This window comes from Microcaecilia unicolor, chromosome 8, assembly GCF_901765095.1.
Source record: "Microcaecilia unicolor chromosome 8, aMicUni1.1, whole genome shotgun sequence".
Classification (NCBI taxonomy): Eukaryota; Metazoa; Chordata; class Amphibia; order Gymnophiona; family Siphonopidae; genus Microcaecilia; species Microcaecilia unicolor.
Genome location: NC_044038.1, coordinates 221884514 through 221912157, shown reverse-complemented (window position 1 = coordinate 221912157; position 27644 = coordinate 221884514). Strand labels below are relative to the sequence as shown.

Here is a 27644-nt window from a genome sequence, read left to right as displayed (position 1 = left end):
TTAAATGTACTTTTTTTTCAAGTACCAGTAGGCAAAGTATCCCATTCCTCCGAGGGATCCCATAAGGAAGGAGGCGCCGAAGAAAGATGGTGGTTTCCGTTTCACAAGGCGGAAGGCATTGGGTAGCACAGCAGAAAGGAGAGTGGTGTGTATGTCTCCTAACACCTTTCTAAATGCATAGCGTTTGAGTACTCGCTCGAAAAAGGCCTGCAAATTGGGCCGGCTTCCATCCTCCCAGTATTTTTTGGATAGTCCTAGGAACTTGAGACGGTGCAGCGTGGCTCCAAGTAGAACGTCAGCTAGGGTAAAAACATGTCCACATAGCCATAGTTCAAATTTTTGTCCTGAGGATTTAAAAGGAAAAGAAATTAGATTTCCTGACCCAGATATTCAGAAAACACTGAGCTCTCAAATTTGTGCCCTATTTTCAGCCAAACTTAGGAGCACAAGTTTTCTGCTGAAAATTCATCTTCATGTAAGAGCATGGAGGAGTGGCCTAGTGGTTAGAGTAGTGGACTTTGGTCCTGCAGAACTGGGTTCAATTCCCACTACAGGCAGCTCCTTGTGACTCTGGGCAAGTCACTTAACCCTCCATTGCCCCAGGTACAAATAAGTACCTAAACTGCATTGAGCCTTCCATGAGTGGGAAAGCGCAGGGTACAAAAAAAAAAAAAGTTATGCTCATAAATTTAGGCCTGCAATTCATTTGCCTAGAATTAATTATGAGCCTAGAGCTGAAAATCTGTGCTAAACTTCTTTTCCTCATCCTAAACCATTTGTTTCCAGCCATTTTTCATGCCCCTAAATTGAAAGGTTTAGTGAAATTTTGAACAAAAATCTATGCACTTAGCCCTAGTAAATTTTCAAAGAGGCCAATTTGTCAGTTAACTCTCGAACCCCCCTGTTTACAAAGCTGGGCGGCAATGCCGACGCATGCCATTCAAAGTGAATGAGCTGTGTCAGCATTACCACACCAGCAGCCGCTAGCACGGGGGGGGGGGGGGGGGGGGGGGGGTAAGTTAAGAGCATAAAAATCCTTTGAATATCGGTCCCTTGGTTAATAAACAACATAGGGTCCTGTTTACTAAGCCACATTATAGGCGTGTTAGCGTTTTTAACAAGCGTTAACCATGTACGCACGTTAACAGTGTACGCGCCTACAATATCCTTATAGGTGCCTACACAGTTAGCGCTTGCACTAATTGTAGGCACGTTACAAACACTTGCACGCCTTAGTAAACAGGGCCCATAGTTAGGGCATTGTATCTACCTTTTCAATAACAGAGCCATAGTGGATAAAGCCCAACAGGTCAATTCAATAAACTGGCATGTGTTTGGAAGGTTGATCGACAACTCCACTTCTCCTCCTTTATCTACGTAGCAGTGGCGTAGCTACGGGGGGCCATAGGGGCCTGGGCTCCTCCCCCCCCCCCCCCAAATTGGCTCTGGGGCCCCCATGTTGGCTGGCGGGGGTCCCCAATCCCCGCTAGCTAAAGCATTTGTCCTGCACTGGTCTCACATTGCCTGGCGCCCTGTCCTATTTTTAGTTGCTCTGCACGCTCGTTTTAACGCTCCTGGATTTTTTAATTGCTTGTCCAGGCTAACCAGGCATATTCAGCAGCAATTAACCAGATCATACCGTTGAAAATGCCCATTTAGCGCTTGAGCTGAAACTGGCAACTTTGTGGGCATTCTGGGGCTGGAGTCAGCACTTAGCCAGTTAGGATAACCTCATAAAAACCACAGTCCTGCCTTTATGCGGTTCATCATAGCTGGTTAAGTGCTGAATGTTGCACTTAACCGGCCAGGTTTTTGCTGGCCACATATGCCTGGATATTCGATGCCAGCGTTCGGACATGACCGGGCATTGGAGATCGGGATATAAAGTTGGCACTGGTCAACAAAATGCTGACTGCTGCCCGCAGAATATTGGCTGCCAGAATTGCCCTGTCTGTGTGGTAAACCTGCAAAAAGCAGGCATGGGGGCTTCACAATGACATCCTCAAGCGAATTATTGCTAGCCTATCTAGGCCTTATCCGCAGCACAGTCTCTATCCAAAATACCAGGAATAACATGTATAGAATGTTTGTACATTTGGGAAGCTCGCCAGGTGCCCTTGGCCTGGATTGGCCACTATCGTGGACAGGATGCTGGGCTCGACGGACCCTTGGTCTTTTCCCAGTATGGCATTACTTATGTACTTATGTCCTCTACTTGGCTCACTTTTATTACATAGAGCAGTGATTTAACCTATTGTGATGTCATAGTGGCTCATTCCACCAATAAGAGCCAACCTCATTAGTGATGTCACAATGGCTTGATTGTATAGAATGTTTGTACGTTTGGGAAGCTTGCCAGGTGCCCTTGGCCTGGATTGGCCGCTGTCGTGGACAGGATGCTGGGCTCGACGGACCCTTGGTCTTTTCCCAGTATGGCATTACTTATGTACTTATATCTCATGAAGGGAAAACTATTCATCTGTGTATGGCATGAGCAGTTATTCCCTGTGAAAGCTGTGGGTCAATTTTTAAAGGTTTCTTACCCACAAGTATTTCATTATGAAGAATCCCTTTGAAAACCACGCTCAGGGGATGAAATCAAGCACGTTTCAAATCTTATCTCAGCCCACAAATGTTCAGGACTCTTAAGAATCTTTTCCTTGGGTAAAAAATGGTTGACACGCTTTGGTATGGTGGTTCTCAATCCAGTCTTCGAATTCCACTGGCTACTTGCATTTTCAGAATGAATATATGAGATAAATTTTCTTTAAAATGAAGATCTCTCTCACACATACTCACTGTGGCTATCCTGAAAACCCAACTGGCTAGGGGGAACTAGAACACCAGATTGGAAGCCATTGCCTTAGTGGATCAACATATCAAATGACGTTATCTGGGACTCAGAGACTTTCCATATAGTAGAGGTTCCCAAACCTGTCCTATTGATCACACAGTCAGGTTTTTAGGATGTGCACAATGAGTTTGTATGAGATAAATGTGCATGTGGGGTTAATTCTATAACAGCTCGCCTATGTGTGAAGACCACTTAAGCACTTACTTCTGGTCTATTTTATAAAGACACATTGGCATCTATGTGTTTGTATAAAATACTACGAGTAAACCAACAGCAATCGAAACAGACATAAATTAGTAGACAAAGCAGTTCATGCGTGAGAACCGTGGAAGCGTGAAGCTCTGGCATCAGCAGCTCAGGAACACTGCTGAGCTTGCAGAAGGAAGTTCTGGCTGCCTTCAGAGGAGGTCTCCAGCTGGTGGGACTTAGGAATCCCCACCAGCTGAGGTATTTATATTTTCAGTTGAGTTGGAGGAGGGTGCAATGAAGGGCAGGAGCGGAGAAGGAATTTCATGCAAACCCATTTTGCTCATAGGCCCACCCAAAATTTGCCATCTGCATAGCAGCCAGCTCTGCGGGTGCTGTAGATGCTTGAGCGCCCCCAATATTGAACAAACTCCTTGTCTGGGTCCAGGGATAGGTAATTTCTGTTGGGTTTAGCACCCCCAATATTTTTGAAAAGTTGGCTCCTATAGCCATCTGGCAACATTACTGGCATAAATTATAAATTGACAAATGATAGGAGGTAGGAGGCTGGTGCAATGATGTACGATCATATAGTGCAGTAAGAGGTGTTTGAACCTCATTTGGTATGCACTTTATTTACACTGAGCACTAAAAAAAAGTTGTATAAATATATTTTAAGACAAGGAAAGTAAGAATAGAATTTACTGGTGATAAGGTATTAGGTTTTAGAGTTCACACCAATATATAAAATAATATAGAACCCAGATAAATATATCAAACATATAAATGACAAGTGACTGACTCACCAGCAAATGCCCAGTAGAGACTTCCCTCTCTGTCCCGCCCTCGCGTCAAGATGTGATGACGTCAGAGGGCGGAACAGAGAGGGAAACGGACGCTGCCGCTGGAGCCTGGAGACGAAGCAACATTGCCAGCGCACCAACCTCCACCCCCCATCCCTGACGTCGTCACCGCTGCCGCTCCCACCCCCTCCATATTGGGCCCCCTGCACTGAATTGACAGCGCCTCTCACCTCCATGTGGAAGCGCTGCAGGCAGCAGCAGAGCGATCTGCTGCTGCCTGCAGCGCATTCACACGGAGGTGAGAGGCGCTCTCATGTCAGTGCAAGGGGCCCGGTACGGAGGGGGGAGGGAGCGGCGGCGGCGAGGGTAGCTGGACATGGGGGGAGGGCAGGGGGGAGAGAGGAGGGTTGTTGGACATGGGGGGAGGGCAGGGGAGAGAGTGGGGTCAGTGGACGGGGTGAGGCCAGGGGAGATAGGAGGGCTGCTGGACATGGATCGATGGAGGGGAGGGGAGGGCAGGGCAGGGGAAAGAGGAGGGTTGCTGGTTGCTGGATATGGTGGGGAGGGCAGGGGAGAGAGGAGGGTCAGTGGACGGGGTGAGGCCAGGGGAGATAGGAGGGCTGCTGGACATGGATCGATGGAGGGGAGGGGAGGGGAGGGCAGGGCAGGGGAGAGAGGAGGGTTGTTGGACATGGGGGGAGGGCAGGGGAGAGAGCGGGGGGAGGGGAGGCCAAGGGAAAGAGGAGGGTTGCTGGATATGGGGGGAGGGCAGGGGAGAGGAGGGTCGGTGGATGGGGTGAGGCCAGGGGAGACAGGAGGGCTGCTGGACGTGGATCGATGGAGGGGAGGGGAGGGCAGGGCAGGGGAGAGAGGAGGGTTGTTGGACATGGGGGGAGAGCAGGGGAGAGAGCGGGGGGGGGAGGCCAAGGGAAAGAGGAGGGTTGCTGGATATGGGGGGAGGGCAGGGGAGAGAGGAGGGTCGGTGGATGGGGTGAGGCCAGGGGAGACATTTTGCAAAACACAAATCTCACCCGTTTTAATGGGCTTAATGGCTAGTAATCAAATAAATTATATGTGTACACAAGAATCCATCCAAACTCTATACTAGAACACATCTGGGTTCTAGGCTTCTGCCTTCTTGGACCATAAGTCCTTTTACTGGTGAAACATGTGGGTAATTTAATAAAAGCTCTTTGGGTGTTTCAAAAGGTTCATGGTTGCTCAACTCATGTTGGAGAAGGTTCTGATTGGACCAGAAGCCCAAAGGATGAGGAGGAGACAGCAGTCCCTCCTCGTACCTTCCCAACACACTACATAAAAGTGCTTGGGACCCACCTTCATTCTCTATTTTTCTCTTCTCAAGCTCAGCCTCAATTTGGTCTAATACCATTCCCAGCTCACTGAGGATTTTCTTCAAGTAGTTCACATTGTCATGTTCCAGTATTTTGGCCTAGAAAAACAATGGATTTAAACACGGTGAGGAAACAGTGAAAACAAGGGAGGTGAATGCATCTTTTACCCTGCTATAGAAAAGAGACGTTTCCTTTAGCTAAACTTTGTCCGAGCCAAGCGAACCAGAGCTGAAACTGGAAAGCCATTCTTTGATAAACCTGAGCTCTAGAAGAAAGCTATGTGTAGTTTTGGGTGCTTATGGATGTATTGCAAGTATTTATATATCATTTTCTCAGGCAAAACAAGCAACGAAATAAAATTATCCAATAAAAATGCTAAAACAAAATACATATTATAAGACAATCATCATTATTAAATAAATACAATAACAAAAATGTTCAAGACTCCAAATCCAGCCAGCTAAAACCACTGACACTCTGCTATCACTACTGCTATTTCACCATCTATTACTACAGACTCGTTTCATGACTCCATCATTACCCAAAACCACATTTTTAGCTTGGTGGGAAAAGCCACATCTTCATCTTTTGCTAAGTGTCAAATACTGTGGTTATCAAATGCAGCAAATATAGCATGATTAAGTCCTTGCCATAAGAACAGACAGCACATCAAATTTCACTAAATGACTGGATAAATACCACAGCTTACTGTTTTCTGGAAGAAGCAATAATTCACTTCACATCTAGGATAGCCACAGATTGCTGTTACCTTTTATAAAGCAAGCATTGTACCCCTAAACTACTGTTAGTATTTCAAAATCGAATATGACATGTAGCAAAGGAATACTTATCCTACACCAGTTTAGCTTCAAAGTTTATGATTCAACATTCCTCTAGGAAGCGAAGGAAGTACAGACAGTTTATGGAAAACTGTCGCAAATGACTTCATGCTTACTGAATCCAATGGGTCCAAATTGGCTGTGAAGTCCCAAATGACATCACATATTGTGCCTGAAGCAACTGGGCCTCATAACACGTGCAGTGGTGTATTTAATCAAGGTGCGTGTGTTGCACACGCCCCCCTCTTTCAGACCTGGCCCCCCCACCCCCGCACTTCCCTCCTCCCGGTACCTTAAAATCATCTCTACTCCAGTCTTCGACCAGGCAGTGGCAGAAGTACTCATAGGTTGCCTGCAGCCTGCACTGGGACTTTTTTTCTGAACCATCCCACCCCTTCTGATGCAACTTCCTGTTTTGTAAAAAGTGGGACAGTTTGGAGAGAATGTCCCAGTGCAGGCCACAGGCAACCTATGAAAGCCACTGCCGATGCCTAGACAAAGACTGGAGAGGAAGTGACTTTGAGGTACCGGGGGATGGGGCATGAGGGATGGGGGCATGTGGGAGATGGAGGGGGATATGGGAGATGCACCCCCTGTTAAAAATTCCTGGCAACACCACTGAACAAGTGAGGCATCTTGCGAAATTTTTCAGACATGGCTGCTTCCAGAAAGTGAATGGAATCGCACAGCAACAATTTAGAGAATTTTGTAAACTAGTGGATAAAGAATACAGGGCCGGATATTGAAAAATAACCAAATATTCAAAGCTGAAGCCCACATAAGTCCCAGCTTTGAATATCCTGGAATAACACCGTCGATGAGGAGCAAAACGCTCACCACTCATGGCTGAAAAAATTGACCCCACAATTTTCGGTTGAGGCAGGGTGGATTTTGTCACTTCCTCTTTGCACTTTTGAAATATGACACTTGGGGCAAAGGGTCCAGCTTTTCTTCATTTTATTTATTTATTTAAAATATTTATAAATCACTCTATCCAATCGCCCTAGGCGGTGTACAACACAAGAACGTACATAATCATTAGCATTGAGAAACAAGTATAATTTCGGCTGCTTCCTGTATTGCACAATGGATAACACCATTCGCAATGGATAACACCACTCAAAAACCATATAAAATGAGTTTATCTTGTCAGGCAGACTGGATGGACCATTCAGGTCTTTATCTGCCATCATTTACTATGTTACCATGTAATTTCACAGGGAAGGTATTCCAAATCGAGGCGCCAGCAGTTTAAAGCATTGCAGATCGATTAGCCTCAAGCTGGATGCACCTAAATGAAGGGTAACTAAGAAGCGCTTATCAATTTAACGCAAACTTTGAGAGGGCTGATAAAAGCTAAAAGAAGAAACCAATGAGGGGGGGAGCGTCAGCCTTTAAGGCTTTAAAATTCAGAATCAGAACCTTGAACCTAATCTGCCAGTACACTGGAAGCCAATGCAAACCCCTCAAAGCAGAGTAATATGGTCAAAGTTTTACAGACCAGACATTTTCTGCTTAGAGAATATGCTAAAAACATCTTGTACCAGGCTGAATATGTCCCAAGACTTCCTGTAAAGGACTCACCATCAGCTTTTTCTGTTTGGAAAGGTAAGGCTCTGTCAGCTGAGGCTCTTCATGGTCCAGTTTTAATAATTCTGTGCTGGCGTTCTCTAAGTGTCCTGGCGAGAGAACGGCAATAGAAAACAGAATTGTGACATTTCACATGGCAGATGATTTTTGTTTTTTTGAAAACATCGTGAGCACCTGCAGGAAATGTTTCAGGTCAGGGCATAAGAAACAGAAATAGGCCTGTGGAAAAACAGAAACATAAAAATGAATTATAAATATGGGTTTTGGAATTAATTACTTGGCCTTCCAAGCCTCAGCTCCAGGCAACTTATAATTCAGGTACAGGAAGTAGAATCCTCTTCTAGAGAGGGCTTATAGTCTAAGGGGTGTAGTTATCAACATGAGCTACTGTTAAGATAGGATATTCTACCACTAACCTGGGCTATTGTAGCACAGGTCTCATTTTATGCAATGAGACCTAGTTACTAATTATTGGGGTTAACAGTAAAATAACATGTTTTAATGGTAGCCCACTTTGATAACTTAATCCCTTAATTAAAAAAAAGAAAAGAAATATATCTCTAGAATCAAAATCACTGCCATATGTAATAAAAGTGAACCAATCAAGCCATTGTGACATCACTGAAGAGGCTGGCTCTTAGGCATTGGTGGAATGAGGCATTATGACATCACAATATCATCTCTGGTTACCAGAGACTGAAACTCTTCACACTAAGGGGAGAAGTTATCAATGTGGGCTACCATTATGACGGGTTATTTTACCACTTACTCATGCTATTTTAGCACAGGTTCCATTTTATGCAATGAGACCTAGTTACTAATATTAGGTTTTAACGATAGCCCACTTTGATAAATTCCTCTCTTAATTAAAGAAAAAAGAAATGTCTCTAGAAATCAAAAATACTGCTATATATAACAAAAGTGAGCCAAGTATAGGGCAGTCAAGCCATTGTGACATCACTGATGAGGTCAGCTCTTAGGCATTGGTGAAATAAAGCATTATGACATCACAACATCAGCTTAGTTACCAAGATTCTGAAACTCTTCACACTAAGTGGGGATGTTATCAAAGTGAGCTACCGTTAAGATATGTTATTTTACTACTAACTTGTGCTATTTCTGCACAGATCTATTTTTATACAGTATGACATAGTTACTAATAATCTTCAAGTCTGTCAGTATCTATGGTGGAAAAAACCCCTTGAAAACTGGGTTCTATTTGGAAACTGTCCAGAATGTTTCCCATCTTCACTGATTAGCTCGGGGAATGCGAGAATTGAGTAGGTAACATTAAAAGTGGGCCTGGAAAAAAAATTGTCCATTTTATTTTATATTTCATTTACAATTTTTGCAGGGTTTGGTCAGTTTTTGTTTTTGTATTTTGGCTTACGTAAAACCATTTTAGCATTCAGCATTTGCTGCAATGACTTAACACACCAAAATGCAGACATGAAATGAAACCTCTTTGGGGATTTTTCATGTTATTTCAGATAAGAATGACACAAAATGAGACAAAAGGTGTCACTCTGATTTCCCTGTTGATCAATAAGGACAGCTCATCTCTGGAACATGTTAGTTAAGCAATAGGACAAGGCAAGAAGGAAAGATATTCAACTCTGCAGATGCATGTACTGTTTTTATATTATGTATATATTTTTATGTAATCTGCTTTGGTTCAGGCAGAATATAAATCAATCATCACACTATCATTCTGCATATAGGATGGTCTAACTAAAGGTGCTTGGGGGATCTTTTACTAAGCCACGGTAGCATTTTTAGCTCACGGTAGAAATCAGGTGGCAGTAAACGCTGAGATGCTCATAGGAATATAATGGGCATTTTGGCGTTTACCGCCAGCTGATTTCTACCGTGAACTAAAAACGCTACCGCGGCTTAGTAAAATACCCTCTTACTCCCTAATTCTACAAACTTGCATGTTCAAATTTCTGACTAGCATGCAAATTTTCATGCACATAGAATAAGGTCAGTTGCATGCACAATTCAATAACTGGCTGTTAATTGGAGTTAACAGCCAATTATTCATTATAATTGGACATAATTGGTGCTAATTAGCACCAATTAATATTTATGTGCAATACTGCCCTCAAACGCTATTCTATAAGTTGCATGTTCAAATTCCACAGCTTGCAACAGCAAGGGGGCGTGGATCTGGAAGGGGCATGGGAGGTTAGGGGGCATGTCAGGCAGCTATGTGTATGGGTTATAGAATGCCATTGTTTATTTATTTATTATTTATTAGGATTTATTTACTGCCTTTTTGAAGGAATTCACTCAAGGTGGTGTACAGTAAGAATAGATCAAACATGAGCAATAGGCAATTACAGCAGTAAAAATAATCAAATAACAATACAAAGTATGGCATAGTATACTACTTACAATGTCAACACAATACGTAATAGAACATTTTAATCACTAAGGATAAAGCAAAGATGGAACATATAGATAGGTAAGAGAGTAAGAAGAGTTGGAAAGTAAGGTGAATGATCTAAAGAAAGTTGCACATGAGATCAGAGAGCTAGTTAAATATTATCTCAGCTAGGGTAGGAGTGGATAATTTATGATTTATGAAACTCTTGATTAGTTCATGCTGGCTATGAGATCATGAGACATTATCTACTTTGTCCAGCTGGTCCAATTTGTCCAAACCACAAACTCCTGAAGGTACAACAGACTTGGGGAAAGCCGCTGCTTATTCTTGGGGTCTTTAGCATGGAATCTTGCTACTTTCTGTTTACACGCCTAACTGCCAACAGTTAGGTGTGAGCATTTATGCCAACAGATGCTCATGCCTAAAGTTAAGCATGAAAAGCGGACTTACACTAGTATTCCATAACGGCAGTTGCGTACACAACTGCAGTAATAGAATTCGTACTTAGCATCATCATCTCATACCCAAATTTCAGTGACCTTTTGAGAATATACCTCATAATGGGGGTAATTCTGAAAAGATGGAGTACATACGTGTATAAATGCTGAAAATCTGTTGAAGCGATAGTCTGTAACTATGTGTATTTCTTACATAGTGCCTATTGCTTATTTATTTGGATTTTGCTCACACCTTTTTCACTAGTAGCTCAAGGTGAGTTATTGGGTATTTCCCTGTCCCTGGAGTGCTCACAATCTAAGTTTGTACCTGAGGCAATGGAGGGTTAAGTGACTTGCCCAAGATCACAAGGCGCAGCAGTGGGATTTGAACCAGCCACCTCTGGACTGACAAGACTGGTGCTTTAACCACTAAGCCACTCCTCCACTAGCAACATTCCATGTAGAATCTCAAATATTTATTTATTTAGATTTTGCTCACACCTTTTTCAGTAGTAGCTCAAGGTGACTTACATTCAGGTACACTGGATATTTCTCTGTTCCAGGAGGGCTCACAATCTAAGTTTGTACCTACTACTTGACATTTCTAAAGCGCTACTAGGGTTACGCAGCGCTGTACAATTTAACATAGAAGGACAGTCCCTGCTCAAAGGAGCTTACAATCTAAAGGACAAATGTACCTGAGGCAATGGAGGGTTGTAACTTGCCCAAGATCACAAGGCGCAGCAGTAAGATTTGAACTGTGCACCTTGGGATATCAAGACTGCTGCTCTAACCTCTAGGCCACTCCTCCACTCCAGGCCACTCCTCCACTGTACAGGTAGGCATATGCATGGGCGGAGTCTAGGCACAGCACGGACAAGACTCATATGCATCACTTATAGCAGGGGGTTTCAGCCCAGTCTTCAGGACACACTTAGCAAGTCAGGTTTTCAGCTTTATGGCTGGCAGAAATAATCACACTTAAATTACAGGCACAAATTTTACCTTCCACTAGAATTCTATAAAGGAAAACAGGTGCCTACTTTCCCTTATGAATAGGCATACTCTAAGTACTTAAATATAAGTTCCCTGTTATAGAAAACTTACCTCTTCAAACAAGCTTACCCAAACAACCCAACTTAATTCTCCACCAGCACTATCCATACTCCTATCCTCTCCCCCACATCTCTACCTATTGTCCTACTCTATATACCAGGGTTACCTCTGTGATACTTTGTACCATACTTTGGGTCATCTCTGTGATACTTTGTAAGCCGCACTGAACCTGCTATCAAGCGGGAAAGAGCGGGGTATAAATGCTATAAATAAAATAAATAAAATAAAAAATCATCACAGGGAACGCGGATTAATGTCTGGTAAGTGTACCATTAGAAAATAGACTCCATTGACAATAATGAGGCCTGTGTTATTTCACGTGTGTTTATGTATGTTAATGTACATTAGCAAATGAGGCCCGTGCTGTTCTCAGAGTGTATTCATATCTATTTCTAGAATAAAAATGAATCAGATCTTATTGATCACAGGATGTTTTACATCACTGACATTTCTCAGTGCAATATAATGTATCTGTTAATTATTTATTATATTAAATAGCTTCAGTGTTCTATAAATATGAAGGTCGCTTACGATCTATGTTTTACCTAATACTGTATTCCATTTTCTTTTCTCTAGAGATGCCAAAGGAAGATATGAGTTTAAAAACTATATAATACCTTTGAAAATAGGAAGTGAATAAGAATATAAGAACAGCTGTACTGGGTCAGACCAACAGTCTATCTAGCCCAGTATCCTGCTTCTAACAGTGGTCAATCCAGGTCACAAGTACCTGGCAGAAACCCAAATTGTAGCAAGATTTCATGCTACCAATTCCAGGAAAAACAGTGTTTTCCCCCATGTCTGTCTCAATAGCAGACTATGGACTTTTCTTCCAGGAACTTGTCCAAACCTTTTAAAATCACTATAGTAAACTTGGGTTCAGAATAATTTATCTTTTTATATATATATATATGTATGCACTTTAAAAAAATGCTAAAGTGTTTTAAATTGTTTTAAATGTGCTCAGACCATACCGTTTACACCCATTATATCCCCAAGAGGATAGGAGGTGGAACATCATATGTGCAATGATGGTTCCATTGTGACACCACCACATATTCCTCTTGGGGATATAATGGGTGTAAACGGTATGGTCTGAGCACATTTAAAACAATTTAAAACACTTTAGCATTTTTTTTAAAGTGCATACATATATATATATATATATAAAGATAAATTATTCTGAACCCAAGTTTACTATAGTGAGTTTAAGGTTTAACTTGGTTGGTTGGATTTGATCTTCCTGATTTTTTGCAAACCTTTTAAAACCCAGATATGCTAACCACTGTTACCACATCCTCCGGCAGCGAGTTCCAGAGCTTAACTATTCTTTGAATGAAAAAAACAATTCTAATTTGTTTTAAAAGTATTTCCATGTAATTTCATTGAGTGTCCCTTGGTCTTTGTACTTTTTGAAAGTGTGAAAAATGGATTCATTTCTACCCGTTCTACACTACTCAGGTGTAGAACAGATTGAAATGCTCCTGTATTTTTATCAGTCTTTTTCATAATATTGTCACCTATAATGTCAAAGTATAGGAAAATATGACAGAATAAGCCAGCTAACTGAATGTCAGTGATGAACCTTTCCTTCACATTGCGTTCTAGATGAACTCCGACTGGAATTGTTTTGCTCCGCAGTGGTTTTCGGAGGGGGTTGAAACCTATGAAAGTAGCCCATTAAGGGGTTGTCCAATTGTAGAGGTACCCTGGGCTTATGAGGTTTCAGTTGTTTAAAATTAGTACAACTTGAATAGTGAAAGTTCCCTTAGAGGTGTGAGTACTAGATGAATGAAATATAATGGTGAAATACTTCAAAACATTCTTCTAGTACAGTGGTTCCCAATCCTGGTCCTGGAGGCACCCCTGCCAGCCAGGTTTTCACGATGCCCACAATGAATATTCATGAGAGAGATTTGCCTGCAAATCTCCCTCATGAATATTTATTGTAGATAGCCTGAAAACCTGACTGGCTGGGGTGCCTCCAGAACCAGGTTTGGGAACCAATGTTCTAGCGTGAGATATGATGAAAAGAAGTAAAAAAAATCAAACCCCCAAACCCACAAATCTCTTACATTTTAATGGCCTGCATAATAACCTGCTTCTAGCTATTAATGCAATAATTAACATTAAGAAAGGGTGGCCTAGGGTTGAGAGTGACCCTGACAGTTAATGGAGGGCTAGTACCCATAAATTGTTAACATGGCAGATACCACAATGCAGCTAAAGCCACCTAACCGTATGGCTTTACCTGCAGTGCAGTTAGGAGCAGGGGCATAGCCAGACCTCGGTGGGGAGGGGGGCCAGAGCCCGAGGTGGGGGGGCACTGTTTAGCCACCTCCCCCTGCTGCTGACCCCCCCTGCCACTTTGGACCCCCCCCCCCCCGCCACCGCAAAAATCCTCCCCCGTCATCGCCACCAGGTGGCCGGCAGGGGGAGCGGCAGCTGGGAGGGGGGGTCAAATGTAGAGGGGGCCAGGGGCTTAATCTGTGGGGGCCCATGCCCCCGTGGCCCCACGTAGCTACACCCCTGGTTAGGAGGCAATTCTGTGAAGTCGTCCCCACACCTATTGTCTGTGGGCACAAACACGCATAAAATGAGCTCTTATAGAATACCAACTGTGTAAAATTGCATGCCTTATTGGGATCAAGGCATGTAGTTTGCCAGTAGATGGGCACATGGTAGAGTTTGGGAAGAGCATGGGCAATGAGCAAAGATATGCGTAGATTATCCCCCTAATTGTATAAAAGTCACCAAAAATTGTGTGTACATTATTTGGACACCTGCCCAATTTGCAAACACAATTTGATTGAATAATAAGCCAATTATTGTCAATAATTGGCTTTTTAACAAGAAATTATTAGCGCTACTTGAAATCAATTAAAATATATGTGCATAAATTTAGGCGTGTGATCCATGCCTAAATTTTATGCACATCCTGGGAAAGGAGGCACAGAAATGGGAGGGTCATGGGTATTTTGGGGTGACGTGTGGGCCTGGATTAGAGTTAAGAGTGCAATTATAGAATAAGGGGGTTCCATGTGTAAATTTAGGTGGGGGCATTTGCACCATGTTTTTGTTGCTGCAAATGGATGTGTCTAAATTTATGCACTACCCCTGTTCTTAAGTACTAGTCTATAAACTGCGCCTAACTTTAGATGCAGCTTATAGGCTAGCGCATAAGAGGGGTTTTTTTTCAGTGCCAATTTTTTAGGCGCGATTTATAGAATTCACCCCTATGCACTAATCACCAATATTCAGAGGAGATAACGGACTACCTTGCACTGAATATTAGCATTTAGCTGCTTAAGTGCTACTTAACCGGACAGGAGTCGTTCCTGGCCGGTTAAATAGCTTTGAATATCGGCCAGTATAAGTTATACATGTATCACTGGTATTTAGACGTGATCACCTACACCAGTTCGATGGCTGGCATAAGTATTTATGCCTAAATTTTAGGTGATATTTCACTATTTCCTCGATAGAGTTGGTGCCACATAGACATCCTCCAGAAACCTAAATATAGACTCACTGGTATACAATTGACTTCCACGTCTTACTCTTTCCATTTTCTGAAAGTTTGATTGAGTCTAGTTACTCTACTGGTTATCCATCTGTCAAAACTGAGCCACACAGCCATAACTTTTCTCCATCACAACAAACACAATCGGGAGGCAACCTACATATTATAGCTGTAAACTAACAAGAGATTCACAAAAGCAAAATTGTTAATTCAAATGTCACCTTCTAACCATACATAATTATAATTGACATAGATAAACTGTAATGATGTCTATAAATCAAAGTTGTCAGGGGTATTTAAGGAGCAGCTCCTTGGAACCTGCTCAGTAGTTCTTGGCAAGTTAAACTAAAACCTCCTCTGCAAAATGCCATTAGCTTTTCTCAGCTGTGTGGTCACTTACGGCGGATCTCGGCTGTGGCGTACTTCGGAATCATGGAATCTGTAGTAAGCTCTGGGTGCAGGATACAGCCGTGAGTATAGGCATCCATAGGAAGGGTATCCAGCAGTTCCCTATACTGCAACACTCTAGAGTGAAGGAGGTCCCCAGTTTCTGGGATTAATTGTGGAATATTATCTGAAATGCAAACACATACAGATAACTTTCTTCATCGGGCGAAAAAGGTCGCAGGGTTGCTGCTGCTCTTCAATCTTGCCTTCTAGAAAGCGCTTGTCACCATGGGGCCCTTTTACTAAGGTGCGTAGGTGCCTACGCGCTTACAATGAGCGTAAAATGAGAACTCCCCCCCCCCGGCTACTGCGTGCCTCTGGCGGTAATTCTAATTTCTACGTGCGTCCAATAAGCGCAGCAGAAAATAATTTCTATTTTCTACCGCGTGGCGCTAACCGGTTAACATGCGAGACCTTACTGAGTGGGTGGCAGTAAGGTCTCAGGGCCCAAATGAACGCATGCTGATTTTGATTTTGCCGCACGTCCGTTTTCGGCAAAAATAAAAAGGCCTTTTTTGCAGGTGCGCTGAAAAATGGACCTGAGCGCATCCAATACATGCGTCTACACCAGCACAGGCCATTTTCAGCGCACCTTACACTTATGCGGCTTAGTAAAAGGGCCCACAGTGACTAAAATCTTAGTAAGATTGAAAAGCAAAATCTTTGTAAATGAACCCCAAATACTACTACATGTAAGAGTACAGTTGGTAATTGTAGTAGGAGACAGTAACAAGTCTGTATGGCTAGGAATCAAAGAAACAGAAGGCTGCTTAAAGTTCTGGCACAGGGCTGAAACTTTCGTGGTAAAGAAATTGGCAAGTGCTTCAGCAGAAGGACCAGGATTTAACAATGATGATCATTATGAAGGCGACATCATGAGATCTGCCAAGATCGTAAACAGGTTTTTTTAAAGGAAAAATAAGACATTCTTCTGATAATCAGCGTGTTTTCTACTGCAAATTGCTAGGGTCTCAGGAGCTCTAGTTTCACACCAGGTTCTCTCAGCTTTGCACGTTTGTTGTTTGAGAAGGTGAAAGTCAAAATGATGCCATGGATGATAATGCTTCGCAGAATAGGAACATGGAGGAGAGGGGAAGGAATGCTAAATCATTGAGGGCTTGTCTGCATGTGGGATCCCAAATGACTTCATCATCTAAAGGTAAAGAATCAAAGTAGGAAGGAAACATTATATTTGGTAGCCAAAAGATTAATAACAATGTTTTAAAGAGTATGTTTATTAATAGTGATAGAGGTGTAGGATGGTTCTGCTGGAGGAAAAGTACAACCAAAGAGAAGTCAACAAAGATTGGTTCAGGACAATGGTGTAGACCTCAAAGCATGAGAACCTAAGGAAGAAAATCCCAAGGAACAGATCAAGTTAATCACATGGCCTCTTGTGTGAGTGGGAGATCGAATGAGTTGCTGGAAACCCAGTTCCTCCATTAAGGAGAAAAAAAATCCATCCCCTTGGGCAGCCATAGTGAATACTGAAATCACCTAAAATAGAAAGATCAGGGAAATGGAGGGAAGCAAGAGAATTGACCCACAATAAAAGGGACAGAGTATGGGGGATCCATGAACAGCCAGCGCCACAAACTTCTTGCAAGTCATCAAACTGAATGGCGGTTCTCTCACAGAGCTGATGCATTATGAAGACATTGTTCTCCAAAGAATACATTTTTTGGTTGGGGGAGGGGACCTTACTAATAAAACTCTGCCCCGTCCCTGAAGCTTACTAGTTGGTGATGTTCTCTGGGGCAAAAAAGTTGTTAAAGTCATAACCCCAGTGGCTCATCCCATTCCATTGCCTAAGTTTGATTAAGGGGATGGAACTGCTCTCATATGAGGAAAGGCTTAAGAGGTTAGAGCTCTTCGGCTTGGAAAAGAAATAGCTGAGGGGGATATGATAGAGGACTACAAAATCCTGAATGCTGTAGAACAGGTAAACATGAATCGATTATTTATTTTTTCGAACGTAATGAGACTAGGGAACACTCAATGGAGTTATATGGTAATACTTTTAAAACGAACAAGAGGAAATATTTTTTTACTCATCGAATAGTTAAGCTTTGAAACTCATTACCAGAGGATGTGGTAACAGTGGTTAATGCATCTGGGTTTATAAAAGGTTTGAACAAGTTCCTGGAGGAAAAGTCTATCGTCTGCTGTTGAGATAGAAATGGGGAAAGCCACTACTGTCCCTGTGATTGGTGGCATTGAATCTTGCTACTCTTTGGGATTCTGCCAGGTACTTGTGACCTGGATTGGCCATTGTTGGCAGCAGGATACTGGGTTAGATGGACCATTCGTCTGACCCAGTATAACTATTCTTATGTTATAAAAAATTCACTCAAACTCAAATAAATTAGATCAGAAAATCAAATGAAAGAAGTTATTATAATCACCCAAGCGTAAGGACTCTAAGACACCACAGCATTCAAGCACACCTAAAAAGTGGAGAAAAAAAATTCTCAGTTGAACCACCCAGCCAACCACAGTTATAAGGCGTGGGCTCGGATCACCATCACAGGGGAAAAGAAATCTCCACTATACAAGACGCAAGAAATAACTTTTCAAATGTCAACAAGAGTCATAAACGCAGGGTTAGGATCACAGGAAAAACAATTATCAAACACTGTCCTGGTTTAAGCAAATGGTGATATAATACTCATCGTTCAATCTTCTCATCCATCGATCACAAGCCAACCAGGGTGTCCGTAGATCCCAGAAACCCAACAGGGATTCCCCGTTTCGTCGGAGCTGCGTCAGGCGTAACGTAGGGAATAATAATCCTGTGTCATAGCCACTATATGTCTGGTGTTGGACATAAAAAAGCTTAAGCTAAGATGAGAACCCTTATTGCTTTGCCTTAAAATATCTTGCACGAGTATTCACAAAGACAAACGGAGATGTATTATTTATGTGTCCAATGTTCCCATCAATCTGTTCCCATATGGCTTATTACGGGAACATTGGACACTAAAGGGTTAATTAAAGTAGTACTTTGGCTGGAGTCATTGACATACTAATACTTTCTACTGTTCAGATCATGAGGGGGAAGGTAATTGTGGGGTGTGAACACAAGTCAAAGCCAACAAAACATAAAAGGATCAATTTTCAGAAAGTGCTGAGTACCTAAATTTAGTTCCCAGCTAAAAATGTCTTACGGGTAAGCACTTAAATCTTATGTTTCTAAACGTAGGCCTTCGATTTCTGGCCTAGATTTATGTGCCCCAACTTTGCCCCATTAGCTGTCCACTTTTTAGACATCTAAATTTAAGTGCCCCTGGAAGCCAGGCTCCTAAAGCAGGTGCTCAGCTCCATCATTTCAAAATTGACCTTCAGCTCTAAAACATTACCTCCTACGAAACTTTTCTCCAAGTAATCAATGATATGGTTGTAGTCCGTGATAATGTTGTCTCCATGAATGATCACCGGCACCTCTTCTCCAAGGCTGAGGCGCATGAACCAAGGCTCCTTGTGTTCTGTGAGGGGCAAGCTGACATCTCGTTCATCACAGGGCAAAGCTTTCTCTGCAATGACCAGGCGGACCTAGAGAACAGAGCAGAGCTGGTCAGGTTTCAACAGGGCCTGGGAAGAAATTGTGATCATATCTACACTCACAATAACATATGTGGGTCGGAAATAAAAGTAAATGATAAATTCACTTCGCTCACAGACTTCCGTTATTATTTAGGTACGTTAGAAGTGAATAGGTGATACTACTGGTTGAGAGCTGCTGTTTGAAATATTTCCTACCACTCAACAAGGCAGTCCCGTGAGCTGATTTGGAGGAAGAGCACCCCAAGGGAAGGATGATCGGCCCTTACATGAGGGGTGCTAACAATGACAGAAAAAATAACATGCTGTGCCTCTTGCAGTCTAATTTCAATACAATATTTTCCCTGGGCAGAGAACTCTCATTGTGTGGAACACGTACCATTCTAAGCGCATGCAGGAGGTTCAGGTCAATGGGAATCTCTCAGGGGGTCTTTTACATAGGTGCACTGGCGTTTTTAGCATGTGTGAAAAATAGGCACGCGCTAAACACTAAAGATGCCAATATATTCCTATGGGCGTCTTTAGCATTTAGCGCGCACCTATTTTTAACACGCACAAAAAATGCCAGCGCGCCTATGTAAAAGACCTCCTCAGTCACTTGCTCCTACGATGTGAAGGAACTGTTGGAAAAAGAAAATGATTTCACCAAAGATCATTTATCGTTTATTTGTTTACTATACCATCACTTATTTCATAGCAAGCCAGAACGGTTTACAAGTCAAAAATGGTACAACACACAAATTAGTTTAAACTAGGAATTCCATTGTATGATAAGACAGAACAGACAAAACTTCCATACTGAAGAAAAAAACATAGGCGCTGTGTTCCAACCTCGCTAGTTCCTGAGTTCCAGCCTCGCTTGTTCCTGAGTTTCAGCTTCGCTTGTTCCTGAGTTTCAGCCTCGTTTGTTCCTGAATTCCAGCCTTGTTTGTTCCTGTATTCCAACCTCGCTAGTTCCTGAGTTCCAGCCTCGCTTGTTCTTGAGTTCCAGCCTTGCTTGTTCCTGTGTTCCAACCTCGCTAGTTCCAGCCTCGCTTGTTCCTGAGTTCCAGCCTTGCTTGTTCCTGTGTTCCAACCTCACTAGTTCCTGAGTTCCAGCCTCGCTAGTTCCTGAGTTCCAGTCTTGCTTGTTCCTGAGTTCCAGTCTTGCTTGTTCCTGTGTTCCAACCTCACTAGTTCCTGAGTTCCAGCCTCGCTTGTTCCTGAGTTCCAGCCTCGCTTGTTCCTGTGTTCCAACCTCGCTAGTTCCTGAGTTCCAGCCTCGCTTGTTCTTGTGTTTCAGCCTTGCAGTTCCTGAGTTCCAGCCTTCCTAGTTCTTGAGTTCTAGTCTTGCTAGTTCCTGAGTTCCTTCCTTGCCGAGTCCTGAGTTCCAGTCACACCTAGCTTTTGAGTCTGTGCTTTATCTCCTTTGCTTTGGACTTAGAGGTGACCTGTCTGCTGCAGTCGGGCATATGACTGTGGCTCAAGGGCTCACTACCCCTGACCATAACACCATGCAGGTCTGAAGTAGCTGGGAATGGTGATTTAGCCAAACATTGACCGGTTAAATCGTTTGGTCAGGGCTAGCCACTAAGTTTCAGTGGCACTTAATCGGCTAAGTGCCGCTGAAATTCTCAGTTAGCGTCAAACTTAAATCCGGCTAGGTTGAGGGCATTCCGGGGGCGGAATCAGCACTTGGCCACTTAATTGGCCAGGTTTAGCACTTAAATGGGACCACATCAAACTCTGCCCTATTTTTATGTGCTAGCCCATGGTCGCTTAAGTGCTGAAAATTGAATTAAGTAGTGTTTGCTAGATTAAAAATAACCAGATATTGAAAACTGAAGCCCAGGATTTGAATATCTGGGAATAACTCCACTAGTAATGAGCAAAATGCTCAAGGCTGCTGGCCGAATATTTGACCCTAAATATATGGCTCTGGCACAGGACCACTGAGAGGCACAGCTGGGCCTGGGGCAGAACTGCTGACAGTTCCCCCCCCCCCCCCCCCCCCCACACACACACCTGGGCCACGCCCCCTGCCACTTGGACCTCCCCCCAAATTTGGGCCGCAACCCCCTTACCTTCCTGTGTTTCCTCCTTCGGTCTGTCGTCTTCTCTTGCTCCTCTGTGCCAGGACCCAGATGATTGCATTAATGCGATAACCCGGGTCACAGGGTTTATCATGTTAATACAATCATCTGGGTCCTGGCACACTCAGAGCAGGAGAGAGACAGACCCAGAAGCAGGCAGACAGGAAGAAGCTTACCAGCGCTGGGACCCCTCCTTAGAGGCTGGGCCCCGGGCCACTGTTGGAGGCAGGATACTAGGCTAGATGGACCATTGGTTTGACCCAGAATGGCTTTTCTTATGTTCTTATAGGAGACAGAGAAAGCAATTCCCCTGATATTCGGTAGGTGATAACCGGCTATCCCTCACTGAATATCCCTGGTTAGCAGCTAGCAGATAGACGGTTATATGGCTCGATATAACCAACTATCTGCCCATTTTAAAAGCTGGTTTAGCGGCCATATTTGGTCGTATGAAAAAGTGGGATATTTTATTTTATTTATTTTTGCTACATTTGTACCCTGCGCTTTCCCACTCATGGCAGGCTCATTGCGGCTTACATGGGGCAATGGAGGGTTAAGTGACTTGCCCAGAGTCACAAGGAGCTGCCTGTGCCTGAAGTGGGAATCAAACTCAGTTCCTCAGTTCCCCAGGAGCAAAGTCCACCACCCTAACCGGATATCTTTGGCCGGTCTAAAGATAACCGGCTAAGTTTGAATATTGCCTTAGTCGGTTAACTTTAAACCGGCCAAAAATAAACCAAATATTTAAAGCCAGTCACCGGAAACGGCCCGGCATTGAATATCCAGCTTCAGCGCCAACCGTGGGAGTTAGCCGTCTAACTCCCGTGGTCTGAATATCAGCCCCAATGCCTTTAGAAAGACGTAAAAAGTTAGACCTGGGAAAATGGACTCATGTTCTCTGGAGACACCTAATGTAACCTATCACAGAGGACGTGGCCCTAGATGGGAGATGTGGCGAAAACCAGACTGCGGAAAATAGGACAAACTCAAGACAGACAATGCTGTTCATTCTTTTTACCCCTCTTCTTGTTGCAATATGCAAATATTCTGAAAGTCTCATCTTTCAAGTTGAAGTTATGTAGCAGTCATAAATTAAGTTGGGCCACTGTGCTAACAAGCCCTGATCTTTATGTCATAGGCTAGATTACACGATGTGCTATAAACTGCAGTCTTTATTGGTGATATTTATTAAGTTTTATCAATGAAATACAGTACCACTGGGGATAGCAGAAAGTCAGATCTTCCTAAGCCAGAGAGCTATTTCTTTACGCTGTCAGTGATTGACTGCAACCACAGAAGCTGCAAACATGTCACCAAGCATAACAATTAACATCATGAAAACTCAACCAGGCCTTATTTTAAATCTTAATTTAGCACACAGAGAAGCCAATAACAAATGCATGCAATCATAAGTCAAACTGTAAACACTGTGCACAATGTTGGCCTGAGACTGTAATTAAGGGAACACAGCAACACAAAGTACAACACAGCAACACAGTACACCACTTACAAAACAGTCACTGTTAGGCCTAGGTTTCATAGCCCTATACTTTAAGACGGAGGGGCCAAACTTCAAAGCGATTTAGCCAGTTGCTGACCAGTTAAATCACTTGGTTAGAGCTAACCACTAATTTTCAGTGGCACTCAACCACCTAAGTGCCGCTGAAATTCACGGTTAGCGTCAAACTCAAAGTCGGCTATGTTGGGGGCATTCTGGGGGCAGAGTCAGCACTTGGCTGCTTAGGGTCCGATTCCACATATAGCACATAAAATTAACGTGTGCTAGGCAATTACGCCTAAGCGTAGTTTAAATACCACGCGTACATCTATGCAAGGTATTTAAAATACGCTTAGGCGTAGCTCATGCGACTAAATCTACGAACGTCCATTTACACCAATGAAAAGCTGGTGTAAACCCCTGTGCGTAGCTTTATGAGCACTGGCCCATATTTTATAACAGCAAGTGCAGATTTTGGAATGCCCATAAAACACCCATTTCCACACCCCTTTTTGCCTGCACACATTAGAATTTCGGCGCACTACATTACAGAATACGCTTGGCGATGTACATGTGTAAATTCTAATTTTTGCCAATTAGTGCTTGTTATTGTTTTTTAAGAGTTGTTAACAATGCTTTACAGCTTGTTAAAACAATCTATGTGCATAACTCTAAGAGGCTTATTTTCGAAAAAGAAGGGCGCCCATCTTTCGACACAAATCGAGAGATGGGCGTCCTTCTCTCAGGGTCGGCCAAATCGGCATAATGGAAAGCCGATTTTGGGCATCCTCAACTGCTTTCTGTCGCACGGATGACCAAAGTTCACGGGGGTGTGTCAGCAGCATACCAAAGGTGGGACTGGGGCGTGCTTAAGAGATGGGCGTCCTTGGCTGACAATGGAAAAAAGAAGGGTGTCCCTGACAAGCACTTTGCTGTCTTTACTTGGTCCATTTTTTCTTGCGACCAAGCCTCAAAAAGGTGCCCGAACTGACCAGATGACCACCGGAGGGAATTGGGGATGACCTCCCCTTACTCCCCCAGTGGTCACCAACCCCCTCCCAGCCTAAAAAATCAACTTAAAATTTTTTTTTGACAGTCTCTATGTCAGCCTCAAATGTCATAACCAGCTCCATGACAGCAGTATGCAGGTCCCTGGAACAGTTTTAGTGGGTACAGTGCACTTCAGGCAGGTGGACCCAGGCCCATCCCCCCCTACCTGTTACACTTGTGGTTGTAAATGTGAGCCCTTCAAAACCCACCACAAACCCACTGTACTCACATGAAGGTGCCCCCTTCACCCCTTAGTGCTATGGTATTGGTGTACAGTTGTGGGGAGTGGGTTTTTTTGGGGGGGTTGGGCGGCTCAGCAAACAAGGTAAGGGAACTATGCACCTGGGAGCAATTTCTGAAATCCACTGCAGTGCCCCCTAGGCTGCCCAGTTGGTGTCCTGGCATGTGAGGGGGACCAGTGCACTACGAATGCTGGCTCCTCCCATGACCAAATGGCTTGGACTTGGCCGTTTCTGAGATGGGCGTCCTCGGTTTCCATTATCGCCGAAAACCGGGGAAGACCATCTCTAAGGATGACCATCTCTAAGGTCGACCTAAATGTTGAGATTTGGGCGTCCTCGACCTTATAATCAAAACAAAAGATGGACGCCCATCTTGTTTTGATAATACGGGTTTCCCTGCCCCTTCACGGAGCCGTCCTGCGAGGATGGCCCCAGGAAAACTTGGGCGCCCCATTCGATTATGCCCCTCTAAGTATGCTATATACAGTCTGGTTATTAGCGCATAAATAGGACCGCATAATCGTCTGCCCTATTTTCATGTACTAGCCCATGGCCCCTTAAGGACTGAATATCAACTTAAGTGGCTATGTGTTAGCTGGCTCAAAAATAACCACCTAAAATTCGGTGCATAAATACAGACTTATGCTAGTATTCTATAACAGATTTGGGGCCCTGTTTACTAAGGTGCATTAGTGTTTTTAATGCGCCTACAATTAGCGCGTGCACTAACAGTGTAGGTGCCTATAGGGATATTGTAGGCATGTACACGGTTATCACGCGTACATGGTTAATGTGCATTAAAGACGCTAGCATGCCTATAATGTGGCTTAGTAAACAGAGCCCTCGGTGCGCAACGCTGACATTATAGAATACTAGCTTAGAATCCAGGTTTTTGGCGCCTAATTTTTAGATCATTTATAGAATTTACCCCCTAATGCACAGTAAGTGCAAATTTTTACCACACTTCAGTAAAACAGCATCTTAGTGCATGGGAAATCAATTTAATTCATGTTACCCTATGGATTAACACTAATTCATTCAATAAAACATTTAGTCATAACTTTATTAAATTGAATATGTGAATGAATTGGAAAACAAACGCCCTGAAAATTGGGGAAAATGTGAAAAGTTCCAAATGTGAACTGCCTGTGCACATCCCTTAGGGCCAGATTTAGTCATGCAGTCATCAAACGGCAGACTAATTATGAGCTTTGAAAAGTTCCTTATAAGAATCTATAATAACACAAATAAAGGGTTTTAACTTATTTTCTAGCCCATTATAAACCATAAAGTTGTATTGCTCTGTTTGTCACCCTCCTCTCACCTATCCACCCCCACCCTGTTAGACTGTCATTGAAATGCTTTGATGTTTCACTTATATATACTGTCATCTATCACATTTGCTTATTTCCGATCTGACGAAGAAGGGCAACCTTCGAAAGCTAATCAAGAAATGTATTAAGTTATGTCCAATAAAAAAGGTATCATCTTATTTTCTTTTCCATGTTTTATTTTGATTTCTATAGATTTTACATGGAATGTTGCTATTCCACTAGCAACATTCCATGTAGAAGTCGGCCCTTGCAGATCACCAATGTGGCCGTGCAGGCTTCTGCTTCTGTGAGTCTGACGTCCTGCACGTACGTGCAGGACGTCAGACTCACAGAAACAGAAGCCTGCGCAGCCTTCTACATGGAATGTTGCTAGTGGAATAGCAACATTCCATGTAGAATCTCCAATAGTAGCAACATTCCATGTAGAATCTCCAATGGTATCTATTTTACTGTCATAGTAATGCTTGAATGTTTTCACTTATATACACTGTCAGCTAGCACATTTGCTTATTTCCGATCTGACGAAGAAGGGCAACCTTCGAAAGCTAATCAAGAAATGTATTAAGTTATGTCCAATAAAAAAGGTATCATCTTATTTTCTTTTCCATGTTTTATTTTATTTCTATAGATTAACTTATTTGCAAAAACTTACATATATCTTCTTCCAATAAAATACTTTTGCTCATGCTAGAGACATTCCATTTCTATCTAGTAAACGATTACTATTGGTCTTATGCATGCATAATGTATGTATTCAAAGTGGGGATATCCTGAAAATGAGTGTTTCCGTTTATAAAGATGCTATGACTTTAAGTGTGTAAAATGATGAACAAGCATCACTTCTGATGCAGGAAGGGCTTGTCCTACAGATTCAGAAAGCAAATCAGATTCTGTAGATTGTTTTGATCAGGGCTTGTAAAATGGGGGAGGGGGAGGGAGTCATATTTACTCCTATGGCTACCTCACAATTCAGTTAACTGTTTATTTCCCATTACCAGAGGGGGAAAAATGAAACTTGAACGAAAGGCACAACAAATGAATAGAAAATGAGAAAATATTGATGCAATTGTTGAGCAGGGTTAAGTTAACAGGAAAGCAAGGAATATGAAAAAAAAAAAGAAACCTCTGAAGAATGGATTTATCATCCTGCCATTGAGTGTGTAAATCCCATAATCCTGCCATGTTTAGCAACAGAAATGGTAAACTGAAGGGATGAGAAATGAGCTAAGCTGAGGTTATGGTGGCACAGTGGGCATGCTGTGCCTATGAAGCTGGCCCTGCTCACGTCTGTGACTGGGAGGCTCACCCTTCCTCGCCCTTCCCTAAAATTCCAGGTGGCCTTTTTTTGCAAAAATGCCTTGGGTTCTGAACACAAGGTCAAACCTGCTTCACACGGCAGAGCCACTGACTTTCAAAAAATGCAACATGATACATGCTTTCTACTTCTGTTCACCAGGCCCAAATTGTGACTCTGCATTCTAGAACTAATTTGTAAGGGGAAAGAGGAGCTGCTAAGCTTTGCTGCAGTCTCCTCATTAAATGCTAAGCTGTGCACAGCTAAATTAAACTCCACCGTCTAGATGTCCCTGTATAGAATCCTGGGGGCAAGGCAGGTGCACGATGTCCCCCTTCACTCCTTCTGACAATCTTTACATCCTGCAGAGCTGACTCCTTTGACATTTCCTTGAGCCACCAGTGCCAGCAACAGATCTCTCTGTCTCGATTTCTGTACAAGGAATCGGTAATGTAGCACTTAAGTTAAAACTACTGCATTAATATTTGCATCTGCAATCAGGAAACAATTGCAAAAAAAAAAAAAAAAGAAAAGACAGACAGACAGACAGAGAAAAAAAAGCCAAGGGAAATTTCCTTGGGAAAGACATCTGTAGGAACGTAAGAATTATAACAAGGCAACAATACTGAGACATAAACTCGTTTCCCTCTCCTGATCCATCAGCCTAGAGACAAAACAGAGACGAGCAGGTGTGTACACAAACCCAACTTCCATACAATTGCCTTGCTGATTTCCATTGTTCTGTCACTTACGTCCACGCTGCTGGCTCCTAGAAATAGGTGTTATCATCCTTTCTTAAATAAACAGTCCGCAGGATGTGAGCAAATGAATTCGAATACGAGGGACCATTCCCCTTGCGTCCGAGTGCATTCATTACCTTTTGGGAGCTGAAGGACTGTGTCCAGTGATACAAAACGAGCCTGTCCTTAGCCCCGAGACTCGTGTCTGTCGGTTCGTGGTTTTCCTCATCCTCTGTAGATTTGCCTGCGTCGTTCTCCACGGCTGAGATGGGCCACCAGCTGCACTTGCTGGGAGTCAGATTGCCGGGAGTCGCCAT

The 27644-nt window shown here is 43.1% G+C and overlaps 1 protein-coding gene across 3 annotated transcripts; it reads right to left on the bottom strand.

The window, feature by feature from the left end:
- Window positions 1-27644, bottom strand: GDAP1L1 (ganglioside induced differentiation associated protein 1 like 1). Of its 3 annotated transcripts, XM_030211069.1 has the most exons (6): window positions 27465-27644; window positions 18896-19088; window positions 15490-15663; window positions 7619-7713; window positions 5179-5293; window positions 1-344 (listed from the first exon to the last, which is right to left on the bottom strand). In XM_030211069.1, the coding sequence occupies exons 1-6, from the start codon at window positions 27642-27644 to the stop codon at window positions 1-3; spliced, it is 1101 nt and encodes a 366-aa protein (XP_030066929.1). The 3 variants fall into 3 exon arrangements, with proteins under 3 accessions (XP_030066929.1, XP_030066930.1, XP_030066931.1); XM_030211070.1 differs by lacking the exon at window positions 15490-15663; XM_030211071.1 differs by lacking the exons at window positions 5179-5293; window positions 7619-7713.